Source organism: Mchenga conophoros, linkage group LG11 (assembly GCF_057382185.1).
Source record: "Mchenga conophoros isolate Kocher_MC1m ecotype Shallow Benthic linkage group LG11, M_conophoros_male_GT1.1, whole genome shotgun sequence".
Lineage (NCBI taxonomy): Eukaryota > Metazoa > Chordata > Actinopteri > Cichliformes > Cichlidae > Mchenga > Mchenga conophoros.
The window spans coordinates 18,286,075-18,309,246 of NC_140536.1; the positions used below are offsets into that span (position 1 = coordinate 18,286,075).

Here is a 23,172-nt window from a genome sequence, read left to right on the forward strand (position 1 = left end):
TTAAACAATGCTAACATGGTGCAAATTAAGCCAAACACATATTTGGAAACGATTTCAATTCACTTTCATAACACAGCAACAGTTGCCTCAAGGTAAAAACGCAGTAGAGAGAAAACCCCAACAATCAGACGACCCTTATTAGCAAGCACTTGGCGACAGTGGGAAGAAAAAACTCACATCTAACAGGAAATAAACAAATATCTCTTCTCCTGCTGTAAAAATAAAAACAAAACAACAATACACAGAACCTGAACCACAGGCAGCAACAACCCTTGCTTGCTTGTGCGAAAATAAGGGTACGTATACAAGCTGTCAACATAATCTAATAAGTCACTGATATAATTCCAGGTGACATAAAGGTTATTTTCTGCAAGTGTGAATGCATGTGTACTTTAAAATCAATCTCCTTTTTTAGCCTTGGGCACAAAAACAAACAAATAAAACGGAGAAATACCGATCCACAACATGAAATCACAGCCTATAGGCTTTCTTACTATTCTGAAATTTCCAGTTTCTTTGGACACTTTACCAAATATCACATGGACTGGTGAAGTCATGGTGGACTGAATATCTGACCCAATTGAAAATTGCTGTTTTCCACCCCATCACCACAGTAGACGGCTCACACTTTTGGGTCAATCCAGTTTAAAAATCAGTCACTTCTGAGAAATGTTCTCACCTGACTCATGAATCATGGCTAAAAGATGAGGCTGGTGTCAAAATGTGGGTACAAAGGAGAGCTTTTATGAGTTTGTTTAAGACAGGCACCTATCCCACATTGTTATATAATCCAAAATTCATTTTCTGAAGCTTTTCCCAGAAATGCATAAAATATCCAGGAAACCAATGCTTGTTGAAGAGCATCAAATAGGTGCAGTTTTGCTATGGAAACAGTGATGATCAAATGGAACTGATGCTAAAAGTGGATGGGTGATCGCTTTAGATCATGAACTTTGGAGTGAGCAAAATAAATACAACTGATTTGGTTGCATTTTTCATCCAGGAATATCATATGAGGTACTCGGAAATGCTAGAAAAAATAAGACAACTTAATATGTACCAAATTTAAGCCCATCCCCATGAACTTACACAGCCTCTAGTTCAGAAAATTCAAAACTGACATAGTGTGAAGACAAAACTTTACGTGGCTTCAACACATATGGTAATATTATTGCACAAAAACAGCTGATTCTGCAGGGTCAGGGGGGAGGCACTTCTGCGATGCAATGATCCTTTTCTGTGGAATAAATCAAATTTATATCGTCATCTCATCTCACACCTGTTTCTTTCTTTCCACTGGGTACCACTCCAGTCAGATCCCAAGTGGACTAAAAAGGGAACTAGAAGATAACAAAGTGTATAAGAAAGAACAAGTGCAATTCCTTGGTGTTTGAAGCTTTTTGTATGCGCATTCAAAAGCAAGCACAATTCCACCCTTCCTCCTAACAATGTTGGCAATTAAAGTCAAGCATTCCTGCTGAGGGGGAGCCTCAGGACAGAACTAGGACATGTCTAAGAAGTAATGCTTTCCATCTGCCACTGAAACATCTGCAGAACCCTCAGAAGAAAAAGCCTTTAACTACTAGGTGTTACAAGTTGGGATGTAACACCGTAACACTACAGAAAATGCAAGAATAATATTTAGTAATACTAATTATGATAACATCACTATCAGCCAAGTTCTCCGAGCTGTTGGAGATAACTTGGAAAATATCATTTTAGTAAGTAATTTAAGGGAAAGGTGTATTTTCACCTGTCATCTTTAAAAGGTATGATAATGATATATTTAAACTTTTTATTTATAGGAAGGGAAGGAACCACAATTAAATTGGGCGATCAATGTGCCCCTAAGAAGAGAAGACCAAATACAAGGTAAAATCAACAAGTGCACCTATATGTACTAAATTCAAGGTCATCTTCTCCTGTACCTTGAACCAATTTCAGTGGAACTTCTATTTTTAGACTGCGCTCTGAAAGTCCCGTCATGACCGCTTGCACTTGTGCCTCTGGAATCTGGCTGGCACATGCCACAGCTCAGGTCATTTCCATTGAACGTTCGCCTCAGGACGTTACAGCAGAACTTCGCTGACCCCAGAGTGCAAATTCATTGAGCACAGCCCCGTGACTGAAAATAAAAAATAGATAAATACATAAAAGCATACCTCCCCATTGCTAGCCTCCAATGTCACCGAAGGGGTTGGAAACTCTGGACTAAACAACTTGAAAATTGCTGTTTGTTTTCTGGATTGTGCTTCCTCCTAATGCTCCTCGATACAAAAGTCCGATCAGTTTGTCACAGAAGTGAATATTTGCTCCCCGACCTCCTCTGAATAATTGTAAAGCACCGATGCATTTGGCCCGAAAGTGGGTAATGTGAAAATGGAAGCAGCTCTAGAATCGGTCCAAGTTTGGATGAGAGAGTGATCTTGAAGTGAGGACTGGACAGAAATGTGGTACTTTTAGGCAAAATTTCACAATATCATGATCACACCCAACAAGTATAAATTATGGAACTGAACCAAACAAGCACCTGAAGTACAAAATGTTAACTATCTCACAATATTAAAAATAACAAAACAAGCTCATCTCCATCTGTGTTTTCGTATATTTCCTCCCTGTAGCATCACTTTTAACAACTTTAACCAATAAAAAAAGCTTTCAAGAGTCAGCAGAATGAAAGAGAGCAGATTCGGCTACACTTTGAGTGAAATTGTAGCAGCAACCATTGAAATCCATTAAATACGACAGCAGTGGTTTAGTGACACCTTCAGCTCGCAGTTCTGATAGCTATAGCTCATTATTGCCTTTCATAGGCAGAATAGCCCCATCTTTTAGCATTAACATAGCTGAAACTCAAACTTCATGCTGGGTTCATTGAAAAAACATTGCTCTCTGAAGTTTTGGCTCGCGCTTTCTTCTTTGGGAAAGGCAAACACGTTTTCATACAAGTAAAGGACAACAATATTAAGGACAACTCCTCTCACTGACATCAACTAGCCAAAGAAGTAAAGGATACAGATGCGATCCAAGCCTGAGCTTTTGGCTCACAGCAACTACTTGCATAGACTTTGACCTCATTATTTGAAACTTTGGCCATCTACCATTGCAACAGCACATATAAGACAGTAGGAAAAGTGTTATAGCTCCATTTTAAATAACTCAGCATGAGTGCACCAGCACCCATTCTTTATACCGCTGTTCATTTAATGTTGCCAGAGTGCAGGACTAATAGCTGTCTATGCTGTCTTATAATGTCACAACGTTAAACAGGAGTACAACGGCGCCCTTTCACCTCATATTCCTGTTTAAAGCCGTAGCCCTCGGCGGTCTTCATCTGGTTAATGTGCTGGAGGAGGTCGGCCACTCTGACGGCAGGGTGGAGCTGTCCCGTGTGGTAGGGGGAACCTTTACGTCCACACTGGTGCCTCGGGGAGCCTCCCAGCAGGCTGCTGGCCTCATTCACTGAACTTCGAGCATCACCTGAGCGACGCACACAGACACATTCACAGTTTGAGTGAGCTGAAACATTAATGACTCAGACACATCACGGCTTGAAACATTTATCGTTTTTTCTAACACTTGCGTGTCACGTTTATACTGGTGTGAATGTGTTAGTGGCACAGAAAGGCACTTTACAGGCCGATACATGACAAATACACGTCAGGCATGAAGTTTTGAATGGAGTTCGTCTCGATACAGATGTCTTCGTAATAGATCTTATGCTGATGCGTCGGCAACTCTTTCTCAGAAAGAGTGTGAAGCAGACAAGAATCTCGAGCATCTTTAGGATAAACACATCCATCTTTCCTCCTCTGTGATGCTGACAACATTAGAAAGCACAAAACTGACAAGAATCACAAATCATTTTTTTTATTTTATTTGCCATCTAGTGAGATTCTGTGTTTCTGTGTTGGCTTCAGGCGGTACTAGCTGACATGAAATCATACTGAAGGAGATTTTTCACATGTGGAGCGATCGAGCAACAGCCAAAAAGATTACAAAGTGAGGGATGATGCATGTCAGATTCGGGGCTATGCAAAGCTTGCATGAGTGTCACAGCGGTGCACTTCTCTTACTTCGTGTGCCGCAAGTGTGTGAATCCATGAAGGAAAGAGCCATTCTTTCATCCTCCTGCAGGGTGCTCTGGTCTGTGAAACTGCGCTCCATAGAGCCCATATGGCTCTTCTCCTGGCGGTAGGTAATTGGCGTCTTATTCATGTTCCCTGGTTTCCTGTTAACGGATAGAGAAAACAATCAAGAGGCAATCAATATTAAGAAGAGATTGCCACAAGAGTCTCTGCAGTTATGTTTAGGTAGGAAAAAAAAAAAAAGCTTGTACACTTTTGATCTGCTGAGAGAAGAAAAAAAAAAGAGTGGTACACTCTTGTAACTCATGATTGACAGCCAGCAAGCGCACATGCACGTGTATGATGGATCACAAAACGATGGAAAAGCAAAGAGGTGGAGTCACTTACGGATAATAAGAGTAGTAGTCCCTTCTGGCAAGAGTGCAGGAGAAGAAGGGAAAAAAATAAAAATCAAGAGAAAGAAGAGATGTAAGATGAAAGCAATGTCAGCTAAGGGCAGAGCGCATTGATTACAGTGAAAATGAAAACCGTCCTCTCATGAGTTTAGCTGCGCAGGCGGCCATATGACACATGCGAGCGGATCAAGCAGGTGCTGACAGACTAAACCACAGCCGGGCAGAAAAATGTGTGTTTCTTTCAATCGAATACGTCTCAGTGTTACACTTCAAGGACTAGACCACGCGGCTTCCTGTCACAGCAAATTTAATAATCAATTCCCTAAAAGTGAAATTCATGGTGGCTTAGGAGAGCAACGCGGGCTAATGTGCAGACTAGAAGTGACTTCCACAATCAAGATTATTCACCATTACCCTGAACGCTGTGTCAGCAATTTAAACACCGATTGCTGGAGCCTCTGACTAACTCCTATTTTGGCTGGCTCTTTAGAATTCAATTTATCTTAAACAGGCGAGGGCGTCGAAGCCCGATTTGAGACTTTAGCTGCCGCTAAATAAATGCGGAGCCAGAGGTGTCGATGATTTACTGTAGACCTGCGGGATCAATGACTAATAATCTCTAAAAGCACACCTTTTCCCTCCCAATTACCATCTCATTTAAGGGTCAGGCGTCTGTTTGGTGTGTAATTAAGTGGCTAATTGAATTGCATCCGCCTTTAATTAAATACTTCACACTCAGGCTCTGCAGATGCGAGTTGTTTGGTCCCTCTGGTGCGATATAAGAAAAAGAAAAACAACGCCACGCCAGCTGTTTGCCCATCTTTTGGAAAGCGTGACCTTTGCAAAAGTCTAGCAAAGAGTAAAAGCCGATCACCGAGCTGCCGGAGAATAAAGCGTAAAAGGTAAAACTATGCGGGGTGATTAAGCACAATGACGCATGTTTTGTTCACAACGTCTATGGAAAGTTGTTTACCCTTTCTTGATGATGATAATGACAGCGCCCAGAAGGAGGATGAGCACTACCAGGCCTCCGGCGCACACACCGAGGATCAGCCCCATCTCCTCGGAGTGCTGCGACACCTCCAAAGCCTTGCGATGATCTTTACAGGCCGCTACACGAGGGAAGACAGAAGAGCCACATTAAAAAGGCAGAATGCAAACATAGAACTTAAAGGAATAAAGGGCAAAAAGGATTCAACAGAGGTAGGAAAGCTGAATTTTGTCATCCTGTCACACTACCTATCATAACCACTGCTAAGAGATCCACTGATCTGATCTGAGGCATTTTCAAAAAAATAGACAGAAATGAAAAATGTATGCAAATGAAGAGGTGACACTTTGAACAGTGATTGTCCACACTGTCCAAACAGATACAAGTGACATGTGCAAAATAAGCAGACTCGCTCCCACACGGAATGATTTTCTGTGATCATTTCAGACAGTTAAAGATATATGTCGCTACTATGACTACCATGATCTTTTTAAGCAGGTTTGTATGAATTGGTAAATTTTACAAGGCTCCAGATTTGGGAGAGTGAGGCGGTGAACTCACAGCAGAGCAGCAAATCATTCTTGATTTAAAAGTTGTGCATTAAACATTATAATTATAACGCGACACGTTTGGATTGCAATTCATGCTGTCATACACTCACTGACCTCTGAAGTCAATTTCCAATCAATAATCAGTTTCCAGTCAGAATCCTCCACACTGCTTTACAGTACAGTCTCAAGGTGCCCCGCTGTCTGTGAGCTACTGGAAAGGTCGTTACCATAATAGCAGGTTATTCATTTCTCCTACATAAAGCTTCATACTTATGTAAATGGTGCTGAGCAGTGGGTCTTTCTTTGGCTTGTTCTAGGAGCCCACTGATCCAGTTTTTTTCCCTGTGTGTCAGCCTGTCCTCCAGGCCTTGACAGCCTGGAAACCAGCCCTCCAGAGCTTACTGGAACAGTATAAACTATCTGGAGAGTGGGAGAAAGTCAGAGCAGGCCTGGGGATAGAGCTCTATCTTACAGCCTGCTGGGGAAAAAGAAAATCAGATCTGGGGCAGGGAAAATGAAAACAGAGCCGTGCTTTAGTCCAACCATTTGCAGCCATGGGCACTTGGGCCGCCTTAGAACCCTCTGTCCAAACAAAGATGAAAGTAGTGCAATATCATGGTAGGCTTTGGCTGGATTTTTTTAATCAATCATGAATGTCTGACATATCAGAATAGGGGGAAATTAGTCACTGGCCTGATATTAGTCTAAGGCTGTTATTTCTGAAACTGCTTTGGACATCACTTTCGTGTCGCTGTCCTCCGATTACATATTAATCCGATAGCGTGACATCTCTGCATGTGCTGCTTTTAAACGTCGCATCTGCCGCCGTGGTGAGAAAGGATTTAGCCAGTGAGTGATTCCTTTTGTGGTTTCTGTTCACACACAGGGACACACCAACATCCAAAATGCCTTTGTGTCTCTGAGCGACTGTAACCGACAAATACCAAAGACTCCAGCGTGTCTGAGACGGCGCTCCATTCAAAGCACCGTCTCAGACACAAACTCAGATGCTCACTGTTTATTTTATGCCGCAACTTCATTTAAAATTAGGGGAAGGCTTCTTTATACGGGCTAAAAATGTAGCGGAGGAGGTGAAAAATCAATTTCAGTTTTCTGACATTTTGGACAGATAAGGCGGTTTTGCCTCTTTTACCCTCAAAATTTCTATTAAGCCAAACACGAGCATGAAATAGATTTCCACATGAATCCATGCACCTGCCAGCTGCCCGATGGTGGAAATTGGCACTTAGAGGAGAAATGGAAGTCTATTGTTGTGTTGAGCCTGCCAGAGGATCCTTAATTAAACTGTCACCTGGAAGTTGAAATGTAATCTCCAGCTTTGTTATCCAAGCCAGAATCATTTGCCTCCACTTCGCTTGTGATGGGCTGCTTGATAATAACGGCTTAGGACCCGATGATGCAGAGGCTCTGTTAATGGTAGAGGGATCATGGAGATCGCACATAGCAACAAAAAAAAAAAAAAAAACCAACCCTGTGACCTGTTACACCTTGAAATTGGAAATACCCACATTTTTTTCTGTCATCAATGGGCATTTCAGGGTTTTTTTAGTTATATCACCATGCCTGTGGTGAAAATGTAGTGCTGGCAGTTTTTTTAAATCATAACTTTCAATTGTGCATTTAACCTTTTATTCTTTTGTCTTATCTCCACTTCTGTTCTCTCTACAGGTATTTTATTTCATTGCTAATTGTATTTTCTTTTTATCTTAGGAGCTCCATTGTTCATTTCTTTCATTCTGTCTCTGCCCAGTGTCAAATAAAAGTGGCACATGCAGCATAAAGTCTGTTGCTGTGGGGACTTTTAATTAATCAATGCCCAATTTGGCACTTGTGGGGAGCAAGAAGTCGAGCTGAAAAGGCTGGCCTCGCCTTAGCCTCATCTTTTTCATTATTTTCTCACAAAAGAAGAGGCCTTAACCAAAAAAAGAAAAAGACACCCCGCCAAGTCAATTTACTTGCAAGGCTCCGCTTACTGTTGCGGTGCTATGATAACTATAAATACATGACTTTTTATTTACCGTGATCTGACAGTGTACTATGGTGGAGGGGCTCTCCTGCCATAAGGACTTAGAGTCAATTTCTCTGCCCTTTTCATGTGCCTTTGAATCAGAAAAGCCGAGGTAAAGATAAGGAGGCAGGGAGGGCTTTCTCATATAGGCCAAGGTAGCTCCATCTGGAAGTTTTGATCTGGAGAACCCTTCTGGACAGCGCAGAGGTCAGAGCCCTCAGATGTAGCTGTCTGGTGGGCTGCTGATGAGAACAAAGAGACTGCCTTTGATACGACGTGTCCCAGTGTCAGCCCCCAAACAAACAGGATGAAAGCCTGACCTCTAATCCTTCCCTGCTTGTTGCCCTTTTCTCTGAGGCCCAGTGCTAAACAACCGGGGCCGCCAGAGAAAATTTGTCCAGTTCTTCACCTTTTTACTTAAGAGAAGAGAGATAGGCGGGAACTACAGAATACTAAAATGAAACCTTGCCTCTAACAACAGTGACTGTAACAAAGGGAGGAAAAATAGTCCTTAAAGTGTCTTTTTTTCAATTTTAATAATTTGCTGATCAGGTCACTAATTTGTTTGAACCATCTGTCCCCTGTTAGTTTCCTCTTCACGGCAGGTTAACTATTGTTCGCTCTACCACGAGGTGTCACGAAGTAGCGACGCTGGGCAGTCAAACCGGCAGATCTGAAGTATTTGGACGTTTTAACGAACAAATAAATGGTGACAATGTATCGACAGCATATTAAAAACGAAAGCTACGCGAAGAATCACCTCGTGAATATTTCATCCTACAACAGAGTAAACACACCATCACCGTCACATTCGTAATGTCCTGTCTTTCTACAAAAGTACACAATACTGCAAGTTATTTAGAAATGATGCAGGGAAATGGATTCAGGTCACAGTGTTTTTGGGAGGTGAGATATTTATGTTGAATTACCTTTGCGAGCAATGCGGATGCAGTTTATTCTAGATTCCTGAAAGAGAAAGACAACACAGACGTCAGGGGGAAAGTGTCACTTTGCATTTTGCATGAAAGAGATGTGATAATAGAAGAGAGGATGTGAAATACTGAGCCGAGGCGCACATATTTATCATGTGGTGAAAAAATTATGATTACAACACATAAAAACACACAATGGCTTTCAAAAATATGATGTTTATTCCCAAGACAAGCAGTACGGACTTAATGTTAGAAGTGATGCTAGCCCGCATCTAGAAGCATGATGCCGCCTTTCTTTTCAATTGTTCATACCCTCTGATTAGAAATACAAATTACTCAACACGAGTGGGTGGCACTCACGTCTCCAAAGAAAGCATAAAATGACTGAGTGTAAAAGGACGAATTACCTCACAAGTTAAGATTCCTACTAACGACAGAAGAAAACAAAAAAATATCTAAAACCTGAGATCTGTGGTGAAGTGTATGAGAAGGAGATTAGGGATTCTATCTGAAGGAGAAAAGATGAAAGTTGAAACGAATTTAGCATAAATTTCAGACCAGTCCATCGCTATAAAAATCATTCATTTTATTCAAATTTCAGCTGATGGCATCTCTCTGTTACGAAAAGAACCTTTGTCAAACAGCACTAATGGGAACCAAGACTGTAATCCAATTCCATCCTGCCACCTCATGGAGGAGATGTATCATCAAATTAAGATTCAGAGATGCTAATTCGGGCATTATGGGACAATTATGCTTTCCTCAAACTCCAGTTGCTTTGCTTTTTTAAATTGAAAATACATTTTTAATCCGACACTTAAACAAGTCTTTAACTCCGTGGTTTAATCTGAAAATATAGAATCAAACTGTAAACAAACATGTCCGTCACACAGAGTGCCATTTCTCCAGCCCAACAGTGTGTAAAACCTCACCACTAGATATCAGTAGATTGCAGATTGGAGTCAACTGAATCCAGTTTTCTTGCCCCTACTAATTCAAAAGCTTTGTGAAAGGAGTCCAATCCGAGTCAGTGAAACTCACTTCTGACCGATACTGAGGTGCTGTTGAAGATATACTTTTCTGTTGGTAACTGCTGCTATTTTGGCTGTTCCAAAGGTTGATTCTGCAGGTTTCCACAACCTTATAAACAGTACATTTGCACAATAACTGAAACCAGCCCACTGAATGAACAATGGTCAGTTCCTTGATCATTAATATTAATTATCATTAATATAAATTATTAGCTGAATCAGTTATTGTGCAATGTACTGTTTATAAGGTTATTTATAAGGTTGGGGAAACCTGCAGTCAGCTGAGACTGAAGAAGTCACTTGGATAAGTGACAAAACGTTGCTCCTGTTGAAAACGCTACGTCTAGATGAACACAATCAACCTTTGGGATTTACTTACACGGATGAATGAGCATGCATCAAGATATTTTGGCTGTTGTTAATCTAGTTAGCTGCTAGTTAGCTTGCTTTCTTTGAAGTGGATCTAGCTTTGTTGGACTCTTTGCGAATAAACTCTAAGCTGGCCCTTCAGTTGATCCATCTACTTTTCACTAAAGCTTCATCAGAAATGCTCTCAGTAGAAAGATGGCTGTCAAGAAGCCATTCGTAAGGAAGAGAAACAGGGAGCAAAGGCTGAGGTTTGCCAAATTATAGAAAAATGAGACCAAAAACCAAATATTTGAAATGTCTGGTTCGATGGTTTGGGGCTGTAATTGTTAACACAGACGTGGCAGATTTTTGATTATCCATACAATAACATCTGGAAAGTATCTGATTGGCTTTGTTTTTCAGCATGACAATAATCCAAAAACACTGCCAGTGCAGTAAAAAAGCATACTTTACTGGTAAAAACGTACAATTATCCTGATAGAAAACCCAACAAAAGGCAGCCCAATATCCAAATCAAAAGACCTGAATGTCCTTCAAGGAGCCTGGAGAACTATTCCTGGAGACTCTTTAAAGGAATTAAGAGAAACTTGCCTAAGAGAGTTCAGGCTGTGTTGAAGAATAAAGGTGCCCAAACCAAATATTGACTTTCAAGCACCCTGAAAGTGAATTGAATGAATTCTGTGTTTGCCTCCATACTAGGGCTGGGCGATATGGCCTAAAATTAATATCGCGATATAATTTGAAGCATGTGCGGTAACGATATATATCGCGATATATTCTTTTCTTCTGTATAACGTATTTTCCACACTATAAGGCACACTTAAAATCCTTTAATTTTTTCAAAAATCGAGAGTGTGCCTTATGTATGAATTCTGGTTGTGCTTACTGACCTCAAACCGATTTGGGCGTGCAGAAATCTGTTAAAAAGTGTTTTAGTACAACTTTGGTAAGCCTCACTGCTTGATCTTTAATCTTCAATAAAATCATCAGCATTGCTGCTTTACCAAGTGTAACAATTAAGTTTAACATCCAGGCATCCATGAAAACAGAAGTTATTAAATTTAACGGAGTTAGAAGTTAGCAGGAAGTTAGCTCGCTAGTTTCCACCTAAACATGACATACCATGTTCTGACTGAGAGATTTCTGAAAAATGAAAACGTACAGCTCGGCTACCACTTCCGACATAAATGAAGACAGAAAACTAAACAGCAGTGGCGTTTGCAGGGTTACTGAAGTTGGACTACCTGGTATATAATGTTGTGCTACGTGATTGCTAGCGACACAGCTATGTTAGCATAACATTAGCACAGTGAAGCTGGAGGATGAACGCCAACTTTTTTTCCACTCGATAAAAGTTAACGTGAGGGATTCTGGTGGTTAAAGGCAAATGCAATCGCATAGCAGGATGCTATACACGGGCCAAACTTCAGTCAGGAGAACAACTGAGATCATTCATCCACAATACGATGTTAGTTATTAATATACTGCAACAACATGGGAATAGAGCAGCTGCGAGAGAATTCAGCATTAATGAATCAATGTTATGGAAGTGGAGGAAGCGCAGTTTTTGGCTTTCCCCATATTTCAAAAGTGCTTCATCTCTTTGCTATGACTGTCGCCCGCCATAATTTGCAGATGATACTGGTTGTAGCCACTGCAATGCTTTCAACCAAAACAGGCGCAGCTTGATAACATCATCAACATGTGATAGAGCGGTATAGTCAAAATCTCTATCGTTGGCCAAATTTATTTTGTTTCTATCGTATATCGTTTATATCACCCACCCCTACTCCATACTGTATTATTAACTGAAATGTTATAAGCAAATATTATACTAGTAAATGCTATATATATTATATTTCCATGTATGTCTGCATGGTTCGATAAATCGCTGCACCAATTTCCCATTTTCCTAGCAAAATATAAAGAAACACTTTTGCACATTACCACAATACAACGAAGCTGACAGGTGGATTTATATAACTTACTTTAAGCCACATTTCTAATATAATTTATATCAACTGCTATCAAATGATTATCAATTTGTTTTAATTAATACTATTCATCAAAGTGCAACCCACTTCATTTCCACTGCATGTATCAGGAGAACTGGAACATGCAGACTGCTGACTGGGGACTTTGAGCCTTCTGTGGACTGACTCAATTACATTAAACATTTTCCTTACGAAAGAAAAGCTGATTCATCTGAAGCAGTCTACTTTATGAAGAAAGTATTTGAAATCATTCATACATTCAATCATTACAAGCTTTGGCAAATTAAGACAGATACATTTACATCTCCTTAATGCAGATGATGTAAAATAGGTCGTCGTGATGGACAAGTAAATTTTTCAACTCTCATATCTAAGTCATTGTGCACTAGCTCGGCAGAAGTGTTAATTGGCAAGCTCCAGATTGTGGAAGAAACATCACGTCTCCCCACGCTGTGCCAGTTACGCCTGAGGGGCTGGTGGCTCCTGGCAGCTCTAAATACAAAACGCAAATGCCAACATGCAACACAGGGCTCTATGGCACACACTCAAGGTTTTTACAGTGTTTGTGTGTATGTGTGTGCAAAGTTTGAAGATCTAAGTGTAGTGGTTATAAATGGGTATGCTGTATCCTTCAAAGCTACAGCCTTTATCCACAGCTTTTCAAGTACCTCTTTAGATGGATCAATCAAAGCAATTACAGAGGCTTGAGAGCCACTCTCTAGATAATTAGCATGGGTAAATACCAAATATTATGGGTCCCATATACTGTTCAAACTGTTCCACCATTATAGAGGTTCAATGTTTCCCCTTCACAAAGACAAAACCTTAAATAAACCACAGAGATTCTGAAATAACGAGGCGTCCCAATAAGTCATAAAACGTGATGACAGCTCTGTTTGGCCCCCGGGGTGCAATAGCTTAAATAACTGTTAAAGATGACAATTATGTCAGCACGGCATCAACAAGTGTTTAATCCAGGTGTCTGTGACTTTCAGATGCTTCACTCTTGGGAGAGAAACTACTTTCATTGCCAGCTTCTGGAGTGCTCTTTACATTTTTTTCTTCCACTAAAACGAGCAGGCATAAAGTAATTACGCTTCGCTCTCTTCTTTACAAAACACCACTACAAAAATATCCCCAGTACATGCATTTGTGCCTCTGTACGCAATCGAATTCAAAATGCCAACGTTCACTTTTCTGGCCTACATTTTTGTGACAGTGTGCGCACAATGCGAAAATGTGAAAAGGCCTGTGATGCATAAATGCACATGGAGCACAAGCAGGAAGATACAAAACAGGACAAAACATTTAGCAATTGCTGAACCATTTCTGGTCCGTGCAGGCTACAGGAGCCAAACGTGAACATCTGCTTGATGGTTTTAATACACTTTGTCATTAGCACTTGGATGTGGCCACTTTTAAATGACTCTGGGAGGTGAAAAACTGCGCCTGCTAATGACGTTAATATCATTAACAAGCTAAGTGCCATGCCGTATAACTGTGTGCTCTGTTAGCAGTCTAATTACTGCTATTTTACACTCTTTAATACTTTTTTTGTTACATTATGCATATGACACCTTTTCTCCTGCAATCCTTGTCTTTTCATAATCCTGTTGTGATGTGTGTGGGTTATATACAAAGCATAGGTTCGATTTAACTATACCGAACTCACTGACATCACACAGCTATTACACTGACATCAATGAAAAAGCTATATTAACCTCCTAGGACCTGCCGTCCACATATGTGGACATCACATTTTGGGTTATTTAGACCAAAATACTAAATTTTGCTCTACATGGGCCTGATATCCACTTACGAGGACATTATACTGCTACTGTTATATCAAAATTTTAAATGAATATCCTCATATGTGGCTCTCATTTTTCTTAAAAACAAAAATTAGGTAAAAAAAAAATCTGGTAATTCTTTGTTTTTTACATTCATCGGGCCCCAATCAGCCCAAATATCAAAGAGAAATTAAAAATGCATGTCGTGAAAGAGTTCGGGTCTTAGGAGGTTAATAAGATCCTGTGCTAAGCAATGAACACTGAGCAAGGTCTGACACACTCCCCGAAATAATGTGTTTGTGAGGGTAAACTTGTTCTGACTAAAACTCCTTGTGTTAAAAGCTGATTTAAGTGAAGTCGGTTCAGTCCTGCAGCACCGATATACAGATTTAAACACTCACTGCATCTGTACTTCCAGGCAAAGCAATGTTTAAAGGACTGAGGACAATGTTGGCTGTGTGATTTGGCACTGTGCTCCCATCACTGTGGGTCATGGATGCTGGCCCCCTGCCAGGCAAAACAAAGCCTAATCCCATCCGCCGGTAAAGCCAGGCCGCCCCTATCTAATCCCATTCTTGGTAGCCTAGCTGTGTGAAGTGCTCACACAGCACTCCGTCCGTGTGTTTTTTCACTGGGTTGGAAAAAGATCTTACTGGTGGGGACGAGTCACCCAGCTCCTGTTTGCAGGATTTTTAAAAACACTCACACGCACACTCCTAATGAAAAAGCAGCCGACAGAAATCGGAAAAAATAATCAGACACGAGTGACCCAGCTTGCACGTATTTATCACCAGCTGATGATCACAGAAGACTGTGTTTTTACCTACGGCAATAACTCTCAGCTACATTGCCACAGTCTGTGAATATTAAAGCAGCAGCTTTCTACCACTGATCAGCTGCACCTGTGCCCAATTATCCTTAAGTAATTGCCTCACCCAGGTAGCAGCTCTTCCTGTAATGGAATTTGGAAAGGTAATGTGGCATCCTCTGGGTACAACTGAAGGTCTTTGTCTGTTCAAGAACAATGAAATGGAAGCAAGCACAGCCGTGTGGAAACAAGGTCTGCAAGTTTTTAGTGAGTGGACAGAAAAGCAGTCGCGTAAAAGCCTCAGGTTTAGTTCTGCGTTACCCTGGCCAGCTACATCTGGATTTTTCTCGAAGATAATTAACTAATTATTTGCATAAAGAAAGAGGGGAGCAGACAAGGACATGGAGGTAACGGGACAGAGGAGGCGAATGAAGTGGATTGTTTACTCTGAGTAATTCCACTTAATCAGAGCTTTGCTTGCTGTAAGTAATACATGCAAGTAATTCCTGTCTCAGAAATGCTTTGTTTGCAGAGAATCAAAGTGGTAGGATGTAAGCGTTTGTAGTTTTCAAGTAGTTACATTTGCCTGCACAGTTTGTTTTCATCCAACAACCTCTTTCACTGCATAAGTGCTTGTTCAGAGGTCCACACAATACATCAGTCACAGCATTAGTACTTTAAATACAGATACTCATTAACGCCAAACACCACTGACTTCATTTGATTACCACTGGCCAGGGATTAAACTGGGATATTATGGAGATGGGTGTGTTAGCATCAGTGGGGAACAGAACAGTTTTCCATACAAAGGCCTGCAACTGATTTGAGAACGTTTAATACATTAAAGAACAGGAGTGTCATTGGTACAATTTGACACAGACTATAACAAGGTCTGCAAAAACAACGTATCCAGCTTTGCTGCAACACCAGTGCAAGTTTATAGTCACTCACCCCTCTGAAGTTGCTCATAGCCTGGAAGTAGACAAGGTAGCTTTTGCGGGGGTCCAAAGGGCTATTCCAGTAACCATTATACGTGTGATTGTCACCCACAGTAAAGGGACTGGCCTCGGGCAGACTGCTGGGCGGCAGCTCGGCTGTGTAGTAGTGAGGCGTCCCTCGGGCCTGGGCCTCCCCGTGTGACATGGGCAACGGAAAGCATTCCTGCACCCCCAGTTCCCGCTTCACTTTCTTCCCAGTTTCTTCCTCAACCACTACCTGGTATGTGCTGTACAAAGAGCGGATGTGCATTTTAATAAGCCTGGAGCACTGATGAAAATCAATTTTCTGTACCTGAAATGATCTCCTCACCTAACAGGTGCTCCTCTGCCTTGGGCGGGGCGCAGCAGGACAGTAATTGTGCTCTCTGTCTCACTCAGCGGAGACGGCATGTCTCCGTAATCAAAGGTGGGAGCTGTGGACACCAGACACCAAAGCTTACATGTCAAAAACAATAAAAGCACACGCAAATAAGCACACGTCTAGCCTTAGCCAGTGCTCATTTCTGCCTCTTTGTCCTTTCACATAAACATGTTCATCCTTGAAATGTCACGTAACACGGAGCCTCACTCACTCACTATATAGCGTTTTCCTCATAGTACACTAACTAGTGGCAATGCAGACAGTTGTTGATACACTGGCATATCTCGCCATGTCATTAAGATAAAAAATGTGTGCACACAGCTACATCACTACTCATCTTTTACATATTTACAGTTTAGACTATGGAACTAGAAATTCAGAGATGAATTTTTAAGGTCATTTTGAATCGTGGGCCACATGCAGCCCACTTTGACCTTAAGTGGGTCGGATCAGCAAAACTTGATTTTGTCAATGTGCAGTCAAGAAGTTTAACTACAGTGCAGATCAATTTTTCCACACAAAGTTTTTCTACTGTGGCAAGTGAAAAGAAATCTGTCAGCACGACTCTTTGGGCTTAAATTATAAGAAAGAACTGTGTCAAATTACAAAAATAAATCTGTTTGTTCGTTGCACAGACAGCCCTGTAATTTTAACTTGCACTTAATTACTTTGTTTTAGTATGAATGACTGGGGGGGGGGGGTCTTTATCAGTGGGAAAAGCTGTAAAAAGTATGAAAATACAGGTGAAAGCTGAAAATTCTTATCCCATCTTTCACATTTTTCAAAGCTTCCCAGTGGGCCAGATTGGAGTCTTTGCCGAGCAGAGTGTGACCCCCCGAGCCTAATGTTTAACACCCCTGGTCTAAGCCGCACAAACTGTCTTTTTGAGCAAAGACTCGTTCCTTTGTCAGCATACAGGGATAAACGGGCTAATATACCCAAACCCCATATTGTCATTTTAAGTACAATGTTTGAATTTCCCTTCTAGTTGTCTTAGAAACAAGTCCAATTAAAAGTAAAGGGAGTGAAGCTAAATTGAATGGGTTTTTCATTTAAAAGGATTTGGCTAAAGTCATGCTCCTCCCTGGAGATGTGGCGGCACATTTTTCTTTAATATCAGCAGTCAATTAGCGAGGGGGAAGAGAGCAAACTATTCATGAGGAATCGATAATTATCATATTAAAAAGCAGTTCACTAATAGCGCAGAAGGAAAGAGCACGCATCAATTAAGGTGAGTTATTGAGGAAAACCAGATGCACTATTGTCGACATTACGTGCTGCCAAAAAAGAAAAAAGAGGGTTCGATGCCAGTTGCCACACTGAGCCTGTCTGAGAGATTAGTGCCCGTCAGCCACGACTCCACGTGCACGCGAATAAGGAAACGTGCGTGGAAGGATACTCCGCGGTGGGTGTTGCTTGAAGATGCTGACAGTAGTGGCTGTTGAAGGTGTTCAGTGTTTGCTAGCTGTCAGTGCAGATTTGAGAGACGCTCAGTGTAAGTGAATGTTCTGCACCGTGGGCCAGAGGAGGAGGCTGAGGATGATCTGCAAAGACTTTTGGACTCTATCTGTGGCCTGGCTCCACGCCAGATTGCTGTCTGCCATACAGCGAGTGAGCCTGTGCACTAAATCTATAATTAAACAAACCGGACCTCTCTGCAAAGAGATGGGGGCAGAGAGAGTAAATGTTCGAGCGAGACCGAGTGGGAGTGGTCGTGCTGTGTGCTCCTCAGAGGTGTAATCTCATCCCTTAACAAGCGCAAATGCATCATTAAAAGGAAACAGAAACACAAAGGTTGGATTTCTATCACCAGTAATAAGCTCTGAGACTCTCAGAAGGGGTGTTCTGGTCCCGAGAATGTTCTAAATCTTTCTTCATACATAACGCACAGCAGTGTCCCCTCTGTTGTGCTTTCCTGCTACATGCAAGTTAATTTATGTCTTGAGGACTGTGAGATGACAGCGTGCCACTAGATTGGAAAGGCAATTGGAAAATAGCTCTTGCACTCTGGGAGCAGCAGTTTTGCCTCAGCGAGGGGAGAAGACACAGAGGTTAAAAGAGAGAAAACCTGATTTCTAATTATAGCACACAGTGGGTGAAGTCTCACTGTTGTACCTGCATGCTGCATTAGCGATAGGCAGCGATGGCACAGAGAACAGCCTCTACACACCCGCCTTCATTTCTATCTTACGATTTTACACCAGATTTCGCACCGTCGCCCACGATAGCACGGATGCTCCGACAGCGGCGCTCCTACCAGAGATGTTAGTGGTGATCTCGGTGAGGGCCGTCTGGCCAAAGCCCTTGGCCGTACGTGCCCGGACGGAGATTAGGTAAGTCGTTCCGGGGTGGAGGTTGGAGAACATGTGGTAGGTTTCGTTCTTGAGCTTTGACACTGTTCTCCTGGGTCCTGGGACGTTGATGCTCGGATCAGATGACTCGATACTCTGGTAGCTGATCTGATGTCAGATAGGGAATAAAAACAGCATTAAAAAACAGTTAAAATGGTTTTTTGCTCTGTTGTTATACCTGCTAACAAACTTCAACTGTGATTTTTTTTTTTTTCCCCCCCAGTTGAGTTCATCAAATAGGTGCACAAATGGCTCGGTCATAAGTAGTAAATTAAATATGTCATTGATATGATTCACTTGACATGAAATAAAAACTGCTTCACTAAATAAACATGCTAATTGCTCATGTGGTTTCCAGTTTCAGGTGAATACGTCTTGATTGGCATGGTCGCCATTAGCTCAAAGGCATACGAGCAACATGGAGCTCTGGTGAGAAGCATTGGAAGCCGTAAGTGATTTTCTGACTAAGTAACTCATTATGAAGGCCAGAGACGGAACCTCGCGCACTAAAAAGTATTTCCAAGCATGAAAATCAATACTGTGAAGTGTTTATGAGTTTAATTAACACTTGTTAACACTACGAAATCGGTGCGCGAGAGTGTCCTCAAAAAAGTGTAATCTTTTCAAAAGTTTTTCCTCAAGAGGTGATTAGCTGTGCCTCTACCTCACGAGAATTTCCACTTATGCTCTTTGAAATAGTGGAGAGCTAAATGAGATGACCTTACCGCAATCAGACAAGGGTGAGCGTATTAGGGAAACGTGGAGCTGGAGGAGATCCACTTCACTGAAGAAACGAACACACACACGATGCGTACCGTATGTGCTCGTGCGCGTGCACGTTGCACACACCGGCACTGACGCTCGAGCTGAACCGAAGCTTCTGCTGATTATCATAAGAAGAGCTTAATGTCTGCTCATGCTCGTAGGGAGAAGATAGAATTATGAGCCATCCAGTGACTGAGAAAAGACAGACCACTGTGTTTCTGCAACAAAGGCATTCATAAAAAATGCCAGACCCAGCACAGAAGAACGAGGAGGGCTTGCAGGACAGCTTTCTGGTCGATAGGCTCAGGCAGACTGGTCAATAGTTTAATCTGAGAGAAATGAAGAGGATTTCTACAGCTTTGTATAAAGCTTTCTTTGTCAGTTGAGGAAGATCAGTGTACACTACAGTGTAAAAATCTTGTGCGGCCTCCACTTTATATGTCAAACTGGAAATTCTATTTAATATATCCTTGAGGTGACATTGCAAGAGAAGCCACGGAAGGAAGAGTTGAGCATGGGTAGGCATGCTCAACTCTTCTGCAGACAGAGGGTGTAAAGTAAATGCAAAATGATTGTCCAGCTAAGCAGAAGCCCTACAGCAAAAATTTGTGTATCGATTAAGGTGCCACTCTCTGTTTCTACAGGACAAGAAGACCAAGCCATGTGCTCACGGGTCAGCAAAAGCATATCCAGTCATCGCTGCTATTTTTGTTTATAAAGACACACATGTATTGTCCGTTGGGTGGAAAAAGAAAAAAGCATAAACTGCAGCAGAGCGGTTGTGTGATTAAGCACATACTTTATCTGTGCTGTGCCAGTTGCAGCAATGCTGAAATTGGTTCAGCAACTAGAGAGGGAAATATTTTCTGCACTAGGCAGGAAACAAAAAAAGAACAGGCACGTTTCAGTTCCAGGAAAATGCTGTTTGGGTTTGTTATTTTTTTTGTATTGCTGGAGATTTTTTTTGTGCTGGTAAAAATATTGAATATAAAGTTAACAACCCCTTAAAAAGAACCTCTAAATTTATCAAACCAAATGGGAAAATTATATTTTATTCTTGACCACAAAAATGGCATGGAAGCAGTAGAACAAACTACATCCACATCCACCTCAGTTTAATTTGAGTTTAGTCGTATGTATGATGCAAGCAACCCAATAAAGAAACTCAGCCTGCAGTTAAGCGCCTGATCGTGCATTTTGCTTAGCTTTAAGACTTTACCAACTATCCCAGCAGCCCTTTATGTGTTGGAGGTACGTTTTATCCTACAGAGGTCACACAGCAGATGCCTGCACCGGGACTTTTACTGAAACTGTGAGTAAGGCGTCTATACTTTGCAGGCATTATATATTCTGGGGAGGTCTTGCATTGGATGACACCCAGGAGTGATTGCCACTCAAAATCTCAGAAGAAGATCATAGTTGATCTTCTATCATAGTTGAGTTCAGAGTGTCAGTCTCCTTTTTTCAGGCAGCATGTATGACCTACGTCTCTCACATGACACACTGTTGATGGCACACGTGGCACAAATGTTTTACTCACTGGCTCAATGGTCTTTCATTAATTTGCCTGATTTACAAAATTAAGGATGTTTAAATTTATTAAAACAGATTTTTTTTTATTCTTTACATTTGACGTCTTAAAACTCATCCCTGCATCACTTTTCTTTTCAGCAATAGTGTATGCACTCATACAATCCCGATGCTCACTTTTATCACTATACAATACCAATAGGGTTAATACCACTATGCTTTCCATCTGTAGTATATAATATTTAACAACTTTATTTAGAATATTACTGGGTTTTTCTTTGTATTGTCAAAGCCACTTTACAAATAAGGCACCACGGTGCAGGTGGCACGGATAGCTTGGATGGCAGGTGAGGGAGAGAAACTGACAGAGACCTCACTCTGCGCCTTTCAACTGAAATGCCGACAGTGTTTAACAGGACGTTGAAATATGATTAAACATAATACTATTTAAACAACCAAAGTCAGGTTCAAATTAAATTTTCCAGCTGTCTGTCAGGGCAGGAGAGGAATATCAGAGTTACTATTGGCTAGAGAATACGAGCTAGTTTGATGGTTTCCTAGCAATAACACGTTTAATATCTGTGTTTATTTTACTGTAGATCAATGTAATTTCATTATTTTAAAGATTCATCTGAGCATATGAAATTCTCTTTTAGTTGTAGTCTAAAATCACTACTGTACAGACTGCACTTAAATAACTGATTCATCATCATCAGACAGTTCAGGATTTTGACATCTATACGTTTGCAGACTTTGTACACAGAAATATTTTCCCAGTTAGTTTCTGGTACGCAAACCATGGCAACCCTGAATAAAGTTCAAGATAAAGCACAGAGAAGTTGATTAATCACCCATCCAGCCACTGGTATTTAACATGCTGATATGCATGGGTACAGCCTTGCTTGTTATTAGATTTGAATATGTTTACACTCCAGAATCATTAAAAGAATCAGCAAACAACAGCACAGCAACCATGTTAGCTGATTAAGTCAACTTTTAAGTCCAGCGGAGCCAACAATGATAACAGAGAGACTACTAAATGCTCGCACCTGCCCCAATCCACCAAACTCTACAACCAATTAAATTTACACATCGAAGAAATTCACCCTCATGTCTCCATGGGCTCACCTCATACTGGGTAATAAGTCCATTGGGCTCAACAGGCTCCTCCCACTTCAGGAAGATCATGTCATCCAGTGGGGTGAAGGTGAGCGACTCCGGTGCGATGCCTCCGGGGACTATGAGAAATTACAGAACAAACATTTGTCAGGGAAACTGAAGGGCTAATCACACAGTGATCCTCTCCTGTCAATATCACAGAGTGAATGTCATTGTGGCCCAGAGCGACGCATCACACAAAGCACTCTGACACACAGAGCAGTAGGCAGGCAAAACTCACAAAAAGGATACAGAACTGCATAAATTATGCACCCATTACAAAGATGAGAAAAAAGAAAATATTATAAAAGAATTATATTTTTTTATTCTGCTTCAGTCAAAGCTTAAATATACTGATGAATATGTGAAGGCCTGAGCTCTCAACTATACATGGTTTTGGGGCCATTCAGTTGAAGTCCTGGTCCCAGCGGTCTGTGCGAGTACTGCGCAGAGGAAGACTGTTATGTGAGATTCAGGCCTGAGGCTAAAGCGAGAGCCAAACAGCTGAGTTGACTGTTTTTTTGAATTGGGTTAGTCAGGACGACAAATTTGCTTATTGGGACTTTTGGAAAAGGTGGTTCTAATTGGCACACACTGTTTGTATTTATACATATACTCATCTTTATCTAAGCAAAAGAAAAACATTCACTCTCTTATTTGGTTGCTCTTTTTCTATCTTTCTCTGTACATATGTGTGTATGTAGCTTTCTGAAAAATCCTGTTTGTTTAGATGTTTTTCCTTTTTTTGGTTCACGGCAGAATTTCTCCTTTAGCCACCACGCAGAAAATCTGTGAAGGCACACAGGAATAATAGGAGATAAGAAATAAGAACCAAATCCTATCTCGGGATTGCCCGAGTCTCAGATATGTTTTCTCTTTTATGTTATTTCCATCTAAAAATGAAATGGATCTTTTGTGATGCTGACTCAGTCAGCCGGTCACCCTTTCTGTATTAATGCGTAAGGGAGAGGGGAGGAGAAGTTTTAATTACACAAAACTGGGCTGATAATGGATTTGTGTATTTTGAACAC

General features: G+C 41.3%; 1 protein-coding gene and 1 long non-coding RNA gene across 5 annotated transcripts in view; one reads left to right on the forward strand and one right to left on the reverse strand.

Moving 5' to 3' along the window:
- The window catches only part of ptprub (protein tyrosine phosphatase receptor type Ub), a 195,632-nt gene that overhangs the window by 36,208 nt on the left and 136,252 nt on the right, over positions 1–23,172 (reverse strand). For 2 of the 4 annotated variants that reach the window (XM_085291247.1, XM_085291246.1), the window contains exons 9-17: positions 22,112–22,221; positions 18,595–18,796; positions 16,287–16,389; positions 15,930–16,203; positions 8,984–9,020; positions 5,457–5,595; positions 4,476–4,499; positions 4,077–4,231; positions 3,293–3,480 (exon numbers count right to left, since the gene is read on the reverse strand). In XM_085291247.1, the coding sequence (XP_085147373.1) occupies positions 3,293–3,480; positions 4,077–4,231; positions 4,476–4,499; positions 5,457–5,595; positions 8,984–9,020; positions 15,930–16,203; positions 16,287–16,389; positions 18,595–18,796; positions 22,112–22,221 (1,232 nt within the window). The remainder of the gene's footprint in view (positions 1–3,292; positions 3,481–4,076; positions 4,232–4,475; positions 4,500–5,456; positions 5,596–8,983; positions 9,021–15,929; positions 16,204–16,286; positions 16,390–18,594; positions 18,797–22,111; positions 22,222–23,172) is intronic. The other 2 variants (XM_085291249.1, XM_085291248.1) reach the window with 1 other exon arrangement.
- Positions 15,171–16,428, forward strand: LOC146563892 (uncharacterized). The gene is made up of 3 exons (XR_014894375.1): positions 15,171–15,460; positions 16,031–16,196; positions 16,294–16,428. It is a non-coding gene; the product is annotated as an uncharacterized LOC146563892 (long non-coding RNA).